Here is a 12,763-nt window from a genome sequence, read left to right on the forward strand (position 1 = left end):
TGAACAGGCAGTTTTAGCATCTTGGTTTAGCCTGTTAGCATTCTAACATTTGCTGTTATTTAGCACCACAGTTAACATTAGTGGGAATCTCTAAAGCTCAATCCAGACTTTTGATCAATATGGTGAACTGACTGACATTATCATCCATAAATTGATACTGCTACTGAATGAGAAGATACTAACTATACAACTGACCCATTTCAAATACTAGCAGAATGAGTACTGTGTATGACACTACAAATGTTTGGGTCCTAACTGTTCTGTGTTGACTGGATAGCATCTTGCCAATATCAACTTACTAACTAGCAATCAGTACTTTCAGCGTATCAGAGAAATCACAGAAAATTTCCAACTAGAACTTCTGCTGTGTAGCTAACATCAGTGCAACCACTGAAGACTTTGTTTCCATGAACTCGGCTGACTCTGATGGAACTGTCCAAACCCATATTCTTGTTGCTCCATGATGAGTGCCTCTAGTATTTCTGCCTGGTCTCAGTACCATACCAGTCACAGCCATAATGAATAATCTAAGCTCCCATACTACTGTTGTGTCCTTGTACCCAATTACATTACAATTCCTTCTACTACAACTAAAAATATATGTACACACTACAATTTCTTTGCTGTACCAAAATGTTCATAATACCTGTTTTTGGCCTGGGTCCTTTCCCAGTGAATTGGCAACATTCTGTCTGTATTCTGTTTGGACATCCTGCATAGACTTTTATATGTAAAAGAATTCAAGTTGGCGTTGTGATCTAGCTGGTCCGGACCACTCACCAAAAATCCAGAGGTGCTGTCCAGAAGACATCTAACTCTGGCTATGAAACATCTGTTGAGAAAGCAGGAAAGCTCGGCAGGAATTTCCCCTGCCTCCGGAGAATTAAAAAGGCTGCTCACTAGAAACTCCTCACCTGCAATGTAGTAGAAGGAGATGGTGGAAGATTAGAATTACTATATTTGAACTTCTGTCATTAGTTTGGCATATCTACAAAAGGGAAAAACACTAGAAAAACTAAAGTGACATGACAATTAAAACTAAAGAAACAAGATGTATCATGTGTATCACGTGAATTCATTGTAGCCAACTGTGTTTTTTAACAGTCATCTCACAGTATTTTACTAATAAAAAGGATTTGTGTCCCTTTATTTTTTAAACAATTTTGACATTGTCCAGGTCACTACACACCGGTTCCTACAGCTATCTGGCTATCCTGCTGTGCAGATGTTCCGTGGCGCTGTGGAGGACACATGGCCCAGTGGAGCTGGCGTCGGAACTCCTGACGATCATCTATGTGGATGTAGTCAAACACATTTTGGTGCATCACGTCAGTCTGTGGGAAGACGATTTTGGAAAGTTACAGTAGATTTATATAGATTTTGAATTAAAACACACGTTTAGATTTAGACCTGCTTTTTGTCAAGTCACCTTATAAAAGCCTTAAACGACATGAGACTGGCTTTATGGGGATTCCTATTGTTGTGACTAAGATAGACTTAATCTGTGTCTCTGGATTCCCAGGGAAGATGCTCAACTTCCCCCACCACATGCAACATACAAAAGAGCCACACTGTGCACAAAATGAAAGAGGGTCATTTACATGCATACTGTATATTCCTGTAAAAGCACATGGGGAGGGAGATTTACTCAGCACAATAAGAGTTTAAGGCCAGCTGCAGGGCCAGTGAGGGCAGCTGTGTTTGTCAAACATCGCGTGACACCAGCTCCCGAACAGCAGTCAAGTCCAGTCCAGCTCACCCTCCCCATCCACACCACACGCACACACACACACACACACACACACACACACACACACGCACGCACACAGACACACACGCACGCACACAGACACACACACACACACACACACACACACGCACGCACACAGACACACACACACACACACACACACGCACGCACGCACACAGACACACACACACACACACACACACACACACACACACACACACATGAGTCGGGTTCCAGCCCGCTCTCATAATATCTCTCCCTCTCTTTTCCAGCAATAGCTTTGCTTTCTGTCATTCCCTGACAGATTCCTCACTGCAACGTTCAACCTTCTCCTTTTCCCTCTCTCCCTCCGCCCCGCCCTTTCTCCATAATTTCCACACTGGTGGCACGCGAGGGTTTTTGATCGCCTGCCTCTGAAAACACAATCTGTTCCCACCGTCTTCGCAAACTCTTAGTCCTGCGGTTCGGTTCCCTACCGGCATTCAGGCAGACAGACGGATCGAGTGACTATCGTTTATGTTTCTTGTAAAAAAAAAATTAAAAAAGGAACAGAAGAAAAAAAATTCCACTTGGAAAAATGGAGAACAAGTGATATTTTAACTGACCTTCAAAGGCTAACTGCCGCGGTGACAAATTGGATCAAAGACCAGTGGAGGTTTGCTGCTCTTCTCTAGGGCTTTGTTGTGGTGTTACTTAGTGAAACTGTCTCTTTTCTTTCTTTTTTTCCCCTCTGGTATATTAAGGATAAGTGTTCTTCTGACTACAGTTGTGGGCTCAGGATTGTTCTAAATTTTGTCACGGCCATTGTCAAAGCAAAGTATGTGACATAGAAATAAACCAGTGACTAATTAAGAAGAACTGACGTGAGAGAGGATAAAAGAATGTTTTCATCACTTGAATTACAATGATGATCTGCGGCTATGCTTTGCATGCTAGGATGTTTTGGCTCATGTCAGAGTCTTAAATGTTTTAAAAATTCTGCCCCATTTATGTAATGTTGCGTGTTTATTACTTGAAAAGGAAACATAACAGGATCTGTGGATCTGGGATCAGCTGTTTTGTTGACAATCTAAATATGTTCAACACGGTTTGTCAAAGACAGATTTAATCTGATCAAAACTACTGAAACTCCAACCAGATTCAGCTGTACGTTGCATTTAGTGGTTATTATCAAATGTTTGCAGCTCAAACCAAAATGTGAGACAACAACATTCCAGCTTAAAAGGCTGATGTGCCACACAGCCTCACAGAGCTGTTAGAATGGCTGTAAACCCATAGTTGTATTAACGCAAAGTTTTATTTGAAAAGTACTTATTTACACCCAGAATTAAAGCATTTAGTGTGAAATATAGACATGTGAAAGAAAGCACATCCTCTTTCCCTTTTACATATCAGGACATTGAAAAAATAAAACAAAATCTTTCTAGTCTTCATTGGGTCCTAAAATTAGGTCAAGAAAATCTCAGATGAACAACATCACATGAGATATTACACTGTGTCTTTATCCATTGAACAAAAACTAGGCCAAAATGTAGAAGCAGGGTATGGAAAAACTAAGTGCACACCCTTACTTCTTCAATAAGAACTAAAAAAGTATAAACTTTGTCAACCTCAGCAAGTCTGCGGCCCAAATATTTCTGATGGTGGACTGAGTATACCAACTGCACATGTGTCTGGATCTCTCTTCATTCAGAAAAATATGCCAGACTAAAAAGACAAGGGTTGGAAGAACAAGATGTGCACTTTTTTTGAGGTATAACATCCTCACCTTCACAATGTACTGTACTAATTACTAATGGGCTGATTACATGTCCTTGTATGAAAATACAAAAATACTGACCAAAAGGTATTATGTATAGGACCAGGTGCATGTCCACAAGAGCGCCAGCCGGTCTGCACATGTGGTCACAGAAGCCATGAATCCGCTCTTAAGCTTCAGCCAAGTGCTGCTAATCAAATACAACTGTTTTATTGATCATCAGGAAGTAAAGGCAGACGTTTTGCTGTTTGCTGCTACGTTTATATCAGTAAAATGAGAAAAACAGGCCAAACTGGTATGGCTTGTTTGGAAGGGTTGCCAGGAGAAAGTCTCTTCTCTTTAAAAAGAACATGGCAGCACAACTTAGATTTGCAAAGCTGCATCTGCACAAACCAAAAGACTTTTGGAACAATGTCCTTTGGACAGACCAGACCAAAGTAGAGATTGTCTGGTCATAATATACTGTACCACGTTTGGTGGAAATCAAACACAGCGTATCTGCACAAACACCTCATAACGTCAAACGCAGTGCTGGAGGCCTGATGATTTGGGCTATACAGTCATTGAGTCAACACTCTGTTTACTAAAGTATTCTAGAGTCAAATGTGAGACCACCTGCCTGAAGCTGAATCACGCAGCAAAGAATCAAGGCGTTGCAATAGTGTACTTAGTTTTTGACGTATTGCTTCTGCATTTTGTCTTCATTTGTTATGAATAAGCACATGACTGTAATGGCATGTGTTGTTGTTCATCTGAGCCTGGATTTATTTCTATTTATTTATAGTTTTAAGATCTGGTAAGGACAAGATGATGTTTTTAATTATACCTTGTGACATAAAAACAGCATTGAAGGTGAAGTTTCTTTTTCACATAATCATATATGAAACAAGAGCTAACACAATTTCTTTCATATGTACAAACTTAAAAAAAATCTTCAGTCGTTGACTGGGCCGCTAATACAAAAACATCCAGATATATGCCTTTTATCTTTCATTTCCACTGTCTCTCTTCACTGGTTCCCATTCCACCCTGTACACACAGATACACGCATATACACACACGCACACACACATACTCTAGCAGGGTCTCACACCACTTTGGTTTTCATGTCGATTTCACAGCGACAGGTTACCGCTCTTGTCTGATTGTAAGCCAAGTCAGAGCACTGTAGCAGAAAGATTTCTGTCCCAGTGTGTCGGAGCGCCTTCTGCGTGTGTATGAGACAAGACATGGGGGCGAAAAAAGAATTTTAACACTGAAAAGCACTTTAGTCATGGTTTTTAATTAGAGGGATAGTTTCAGCATCGCAGGACAGTCAATGTTGGTATCATTGATAATTAATGAGAGGGTATCGTCACTGTAAGGGAGGAACGTTAAATATGTGGTGACATCTATCTGCATGCACAGGCACACACACACACATACACAGACATGTGTAACCCACACAGGGTATCCCAGGTTGAAATAGAGGTCTTCATTCCTATGTAGCCCTAAACTCTAATCCCGTGGGTGTCCTCTGCCCGCTGGATAGAGTGATCAGGCAGCAGGGAGGCAGACCAAAAGAGACTACATTTACTCAAGCTCAATACCAGCTGGGTGAAGAGAAAAAGCCTCCCGTGGGAGTTTTGTCAAACTACTGATGCCACTATGTTTACAGCTATGTCGAGATTTGCTTAAACTAGCTTAGCATAAAGGCTCAATAAAAGAGGGAAACAGCCAAACAAAATGAGGTAGTGGACAGAAAGTCCATTTACAAGTAATGTACTACAGTACATTTTAATATTTCCTTTTTATGCCACTTTAAAATTACAAACCACAACAATTACGGAAGGAAATATACCGCTTCTCACATTTATTGGACAGCTTTTGTTGTCGTTGCTTTCATAATGACAATGATGATAAAGATCTTTGATGAAGATCATCGTTAAAGATCAAAACAGTTTGCGAAGCTTGAACGCAGTAAAAAGCAGTGTGTTGCAAGTGTGTGTAGTCAGTGTTATGTTTCACGAGCCTGAATTAGGATTAAGTAATGATTTTTCCATCGAAATGCTTCACACCATCCACCAAAGAACAACATTCCCGGAGAAAGTCCAAAAACTGAAATCGGATCTGTCTAAATGTTGTTCTTTCTTCTTTCTTCCCCATTAATAACATCCCAATTTGTCAGAATTACAGCATCTGTTGTCCTTGTATATAAAACTGTCATCGTTTAAACCAGCCCCACCTCCAGCAGCTACAATGGTGACAGCAGCTTACACACAGATGACTACTGATGTCATATATATTAATATCCCAGTCAGAGGGACCAGGCCCGTACATATTTTTACTTCAATAGTCGTATTGGTATTAAACGGCTTTCTGGCCTTAAGAAAACCACTTGTCAGATTTTCCTGTCCCAGAATGATGGGTGCATTAGGATAAGAAGGGTACCTTCTAACTTTATGATCTGGAGTTGCTTCAGTTGGACATGTCTAAATGTATACCTTTTGTATGTTTATGGATTGGACAAACTATTAGCACTTTTACAGAAATAAAACTACAATGTAGCTTAGTCCACAACACCATGTGTCACCTCGATGTCTTCAACAATAAACAAAGTAAAATTCTTTTGACCAAGTAAACAGAAAATGTAGAACTTTGTCCCAGTAAGTGAGATTGGTTGTATTGGATTGCATCTGATTTCCCGTTTGAGCTTGGTAAAGAGTCAGTGGGTAAACATTACACTTATACTTAATAAACTAACAATACTATGCACACAAAATTGTGCATTTAAGATTGAGACGTCCAACTCACCTGATGAAATCCCAGATAGTCCACAATGGTCGAGGAAGCATAAAAAACCATCCCATCACTGCTCACCACCAAGGCAAAGCCTGTCAGAGACTAAACACACACACACACACACACACACACAGAGAAAAACAAGAAATAAGTGGTGACTCAGGGCTGCTCATGCAGCAAATAATCTCCAAACAAACACAAACAACTCATTTTATCTAATCCGTCTCTGCAAAGCCATCTTTAGATGTCAGCAATCGGATTTGTGACAGAACTCTGCTTACGGTCATTACTGTACGATTATTTTCCTTTAAAGCCATAAATACAATGCAGTCAGAATTGGACTCCTGTCAAACTTTTATAGCTTTATGTTCAATTTATAAAAAATTTTCCACAATTCTCAGAACAGCAAATAACTATAAAAATGTAACAAAAGACGGGACACGGTGGAGAGAATCAGAGACAGATGGTTGTGTTGCTGAGTGAGCCAAATAAAACCCAGTGATTTGTTGTGCAATGTATTGCCTTTGAAAGACCTTTAAGAACATTTCAAGTGAAATTCAGATTTGTCGTATTTTTTTTCAAAGCAGTTAAACTTGAAGGAAAACTTGAATAACAGAGTCTGCTAAGATGTTTTGATTCATGGAAACCAGCGCATTGATCAAAAACAGTCTCATTCTCATGTTCCCTCCTACACACACTGGTGTCAAATGGGGAGAGATAGGCAGACGGAGAAAGGGGGGGGAAGAGTGTTAGAAGAAAAGTACAGGAAGGAGACGTGGAAGAGAGCTTCCAGCATGTGTGCACACACACCTATGATAGCGTGACAACGTCAAGGCTCCTTGACTTGCGTGACTGCTGCTGCCAGAATCTGTCACCTCTCTTTTGCTGCGAGACTACGCAGGTCTTTCCTGATGTGAGTGTGTGTGTGTGTGTGTGTGTGTTTATTGTACGTGGCGTACATCCCAGTGGCCTCCAAATTCACACTCACACCCAATTTTCTACTCTGTCTTCTTCTTTTCCTCTTTCACACACACCAAACCAGCGATCTGATCGCCTCCCCAGGCAGATGTCAGGCCCCGGCCACTGCACACACTCCACCGTAACCCACACAATAGATAATTCTCAGCGAAAGGAGCGATATGTGGCTGCAAAACCCAGAGCTACTGTACGAGAGTCGTACTGTGACAGAGCAACTTTGTGAGAGAAAGATATCTCAACTCTGATATGTTGATAAACACAAAAACATAAATCAAAGCATGGCGAGAGGAGAGGGGAGGGGAGGAGGAAGGGAGGTGGAGCAGGTTCTCGGTAGCGTTGATGCAGATCAAGCTTGACAAGTTCAACTGGCACATGTCCCCCCACTGACCCCAAACACACACTCACCCACTCATACTAAGACACACAGATGTTCATTTTTCAAGTAAGCACTCAAAAATACATAATTATCCAAGTTATTAACTACTAACGCCATACAATATTTCAGCATTGAAATAAGGACATGGTCATAAAAAATGCTTAAATATTATTTTTGCATGACTTAACACACAGGCATCAGGGCCAATTATAATAGGATCTGGTTACAACATGTCTGTGCCAAATTGAATTTATTTATCATTTATTTATTTGTCACCTATCCAAATCTGACATCTCTGTGATCAAAATAAGAAAATAATAGGGCTGGGCGAGTTAACTCGTTATTATCGCGTTAACTAGTTAATTATTTAACACTGATAAATATTTTATCATGCATCAGCGCAGGTTTTATTATTTATTTTATTATTGTAAAAGTCTGTTGCTCACAGGCTTTTATTTTGTAAAAGTCTGTTGCTGTCTGCTGCGGAACCGGAAAAGAAAGTAATTGGCGGATCCACCAAACATGGAGAAGGGTACAGAACTTTTACTCGGCCATTTTCATTTTAAAGTTCTTCCAGACGGCGGAGTCGACAGAACCAAAGTCATCTGTAAACACTGCCAAGTTGAATTGTCTTCTCAGCTAGTTCCAGTCTAAAATATCACTTAAAGGCAAAACACACAACTGATAGCAGCAAGTCATTCAAGGAAACAGACAGTGGAGCGAGGCTTCTACATAAAAACTACATAAAAATGCTGATGTTAAAAGTTTGTTTGCACAACAAATGTTATGGCACTTACATTCATATGGCAGCACATTTAAAATAAAACTAAATGCTAAAAGCTATACACTACTTTTGAATTCATTTTTGGATTTTGCGTACAAATGCGATTAATCGTGATTAATCAGGGAAATCATGTGATTAATTAGATTAAAAATTTGAATCATTGCCCAGCCCTAGAAAATAAGAATTTGACTGGCTGGTATTTTTTCTGCATCAAAACGCTGAATCTACCAATAATGCATGTAAGGTGTTTTAGGAGATGCTGCTATGTAATGTGATGAAAATGCTAAATTCTAATTAATTTTTGTCGCCGGACACAAGCTTTGCTGTTTTTTCGTACTACTGGACACAATAATAGCTACACGTAAGAACACACTGTCAACACAATTTGTGAAATTGCCACTGAATGCCTTTTTAAAAAAAAATATAATTAATAGGTGACAAAGTGCGCACAGATCAGAGGGATTGGGCAGTGAAGCTACACACACCACTATTAGATGGAAGTTGGGCTCCCCTCGTTTTATAATATAATTGCTGTTTGACACATTATAAATGAATGGGTTAAGGTTAGGCATTAAAAACTAGGCTTTGGTTTAGGGAAACATCGTGGCTTGTGTTAAAACAGACACTAATAATGTGTGGCATCGTGGCATCCTTTTCATAGATCGCTGGCTCCAGAATTCAGCCCCCTTGGCTAAACACGCAAAAGGTATTGGACACACAAACCAGATGTCCCACTGAAATACATCACTTTGAAAGTTGTGCCGGATGGCTTGAAAAAAAATGACAGAACAAATACAAACTATTTCATGTTTTGTCATAACAATGGCCATGTGAACATATGGTTTTGTGAGATCCTATACGGCCACAAAATAGCCAGAAGTCATATGTCGGGTTCATGTTAGTGTATTTCGTGTATTTCTATTTTCTAATTCCTCTTCCACATCACTGAGATGCCACAATAAACTTCTGAAATCCATTTTCTCTTTGCAGCACAGTTTTTGGTTCTCGGGAACAAACAGACCTCAGACTTTAGACCTGAATCAGAATGTACAGGCAGCAGATTCTGTGGCTTGATTACTTTAATGGGCTTTTCAAATAAGAAATGCCTGGCAAATTTATAACAGATGAACACAGTGTGTTTGTTTTGAACATTAGGAGGATTCTCGTGGGTTATACTGCAACTGGGCAGCCCCGTCTACAGTTGATTTTACAGAAACAGAGCTGAGAAGAGCAACTGTAAGAATTACGGCTCATCCACGATTATTCTTCTGCTTTCTGTTTCAGAACAGCAGAAGACACATCCAGTTTGTTCTAAACTACGAAAAAAAAAGGTTCAGAGACCAAAGATGAAATGCTGAAATGATATTGGCTTCAATGTGCAGCACGTTGTTTTTGTACGGTTTCTTCATCCACATTTCCCTCAGTTCTGTGCATACTAAAGTCTTTAGGTAATGGAAACAGGCACCTGCTGCTGGCCCGCGCCACCAAATATCTGCAACTACAACACCCCCGGCTCTCATAACCACCCGTGGGAGAGGGAAAGCTTTGACTTACAAATCTTAAGAGGCGCCTTGCACGCCAAGCCTAAAATAAAATATATGTTCATGTTTACTGGATTTGGAAGCAGGGGAGGGGAACAAGAATAGGCAGGAGAGCGATGGTGGTGGCGGGTGTCGGACTTTAGCCGAGTCTCATTGTTTCAGCAGCGTTTCTTTAGTTTTCCTGCTGAAGCTGACAGTAGCGATGCTGAGGTCATGACCAACACGTGTGTCACAGAGAACACACCCACATAACAGAAATTAGGATCATCCTGTCTCAAGAGTGATGCAGAAAAACCGGTCCATGCATTTGTTACTTTTAGATTAAACTACAGTAATTGTGTCCTGAGTTCTAATGAGAACTAGCAGGAGAGATCATGTTTCTCCATTTTTAGCTTCTCTTCAGTGGCCCCCTGTTAAATTCAAAATAGAATTTCAAATTCTCAGCAGGTATCTCTGGTCTGGTGTTATGGTGTTTGTTGTCCCTTCTTTTCAGTCCTCTCAAACTCCAGCTGGTCGAGTCAGATGACCGCCCTTCCTGAGTCTGGTTCTGTCAGAGGCATCGATGACGTCATCCCACTAGACACGAGTATAGAAAGCCCCCATAAGCCCCCCATAAGCCCCGGATAACAACAACACGGCAGCTCTGGACTAACAGTGCAATAGTACGTGTTCATTCATTAATTCGTCTTAAAGTATTGGTGAAATAAAGACAGAAAATGCCTTATTTAGAGGCTGTATTGTCTATGCCCTGTTCTCTCCCGTTATATATGGATATACGCGGCTCTCGAGTAATCTAAATATCGTCCTTCAAGGATAAGAGATCACGGCAAGTTGTGAGTATGAAGAAAGGCCATGAAAGGACACGGTAGGCTAAATTAATTTCTAATTTCAATGGACAACAATTATGGGAACACTGATAAACACAACATTATATTTTGATCAACGAACAATTGAAAGACATTTTGAAGCCATAAAATGCCCCTTGTGTTTTTGTTCTGTCACGAAATGTATTAACACATTGGTTTGAATAGCCTATTGTTTGACAAGGACTTTAAAAGCTAGCCTATAGGCCTAGTAACTATTTTTATTTTCTTTCTCCCTATTAGGCCAGGCCTATTATTACAATTATTTTGTTTTGGTTTTTTTTCCATGCAATCTGAAAGAAAAATACTTAGACCTAAAACAGGGGTAGCTTTGTGCGTGGAGACTGCCTCATGTGTTTTATGTTCATTTTTTTTTCTTTTTTTCGGGGAAAATCTTTTTTAAATGGGGGAGGGAGGGATTGGGGGAAGGAGGGGATGGGCATATCATGGACAATGATGTTGAACTGCCTTGTAGAGAATGAGAAAGTAAAACAAGAAAATGCACAGTGGAGAACATAGAATAGCAAGCTATAATACAAATGGATTAGCTGACAAGAAAAAGCGTCATCAAATTTTTACTTGGCTCAGAGGAAAACACTATAGTCTCATTTGCTTACAAGAGACTCACTCTGAACCAGCGGATGAACAGCTTTGGAGAGAAGAATGGGATGGACCAGTAATATTTTCGCATGGTTCCAAAAATAAAAGGGGGGTGATGGTATTATTTGAAAAACACTCAACAATTAACATACATGGATATGATTCCCACCCACATGGAAGATGGTTAATCCTGAGAATGGCTATAGAGGACAAATATATCTGTTTAGTTAATATATATGGGCCAAATACAGACGATCCAACTTTCTTTGAAAATTTACATGACAAAATGAATGAAGATTCTTTTGAGAGTGATTACTATATTATGGTTGGAGATTTCACTGTGGTTCAAAATGGGGAAATCGACCGTAAAAGAAGTATAAGATCAGAGTACCACCCCCAAAGCCATAGAGAAATTAAATCAATAATGAATGGGAAAGACATTGTGGATATTTGGAGATTAAAACATCCTAAATTACGGAATTATACATGGAGAAGACAAAATCAAGCAAGTCGTATTGACTACTTTCTTATTTCCTTTTCCTTGGTTTCAAAAGTTAAAAAAGCTATGATAGAAGATAAAATAAGATCAGATCATCAATTAATTTCTTTGCATTTAGATATGGCAGACCATCCAAGAGGTAGATCCTATTGGAAATTTAATCAGAAACTCCTGGAAGATCCTGTCTTTATAGACAAAACTAAAATATGTATTGAGAACTTTTTCTTAGATAATGTAGGATCAGCAGATCCACAAATTGTATGGGATGCCTTTAAATGTGTTCTTAGAGGACACACAATAAAACTGGCATCATTTAGGAAAAAACAAAATAAATTAAAAGAACAGAACAGAACATTAAAAAAGAGATTGACACTTTAACAGCACTTGTAAACAAAGCCAATGCTTCACAAAATGTGTTGGATAGACTGGAACAGAAACAACAAGAATATGAAGAATTAATGCAAGGGAATACAAATAATACATATTATAAAAATAGAGCTGAATGGATGGAGAAAGGAGAAAAATGTAATAAATTATTTTTGAACATACAGCGAAACAATATTTCCAAGAAGAATATCCATCGATTAATAGATAATAAAAATACTATGAAAACTACAACAGAAGAAATCATGGAAGAAATTGAGAGTTACTTTGCTGGAATATTTACACCAGATCATCCAGATGAATGTGATGACACTTTTTTTCAAAAACAAGTTCAAATTGATGAAGAATCAAAACAATCATGTGAAGGTCCCATCACTGAGGATGAACTTAAAGAGGCCATATTTTCATTTAAAAAGGGAAAAACACCAGGACTAGATGGTATCCCCAT

General features: G+C 39.4%; 1 protein-coding gene across 1 annotated transcript in view; it reads right to left on the reverse strand.

Moving 5' to 3' along the window:
- The window catches only part of ahrra (aryl-hydrocarbon receptor repressor a), a 75,719-nt gene that overhangs the window by 8,063 nt on the left and 54,893 nt on the right, over window positions 1-12,763 (reverse strand). The window contains exons 5-7 of the mRNA XM_075452617.1: window positions 6,303-6,392; window positions 1,190-1,334; window positions 781-914 (exon numbers count right to left, since the gene is read on the reverse strand). Of these exons, the coding sequence (XP_075308732.1) occupies window positions 781-914; window positions 1,190-1,334; window positions 6,303-6,392 (369 nt within the window). The remainder of the gene's footprint in view (window positions 1-780; window positions 915-1,189; window positions 1,335-6,302; window positions 6,393-12,763) is intronic.

The sequence above is a fragment of the Odontesthes bonariensis genome, chromosome 20, assembly GCF_027942865.1.
Source record: "Odontesthes bonariensis isolate fOdoBon6 chromosome 20, fOdoBon6.hap1, whole genome shotgun sequence".
Lineage (NCBI taxonomy): Eukaryota > Metazoa > Chordata > Actinopteri > Atheriniformes > Atherinopsidae > Odontesthes > Odontesthes bonariensis.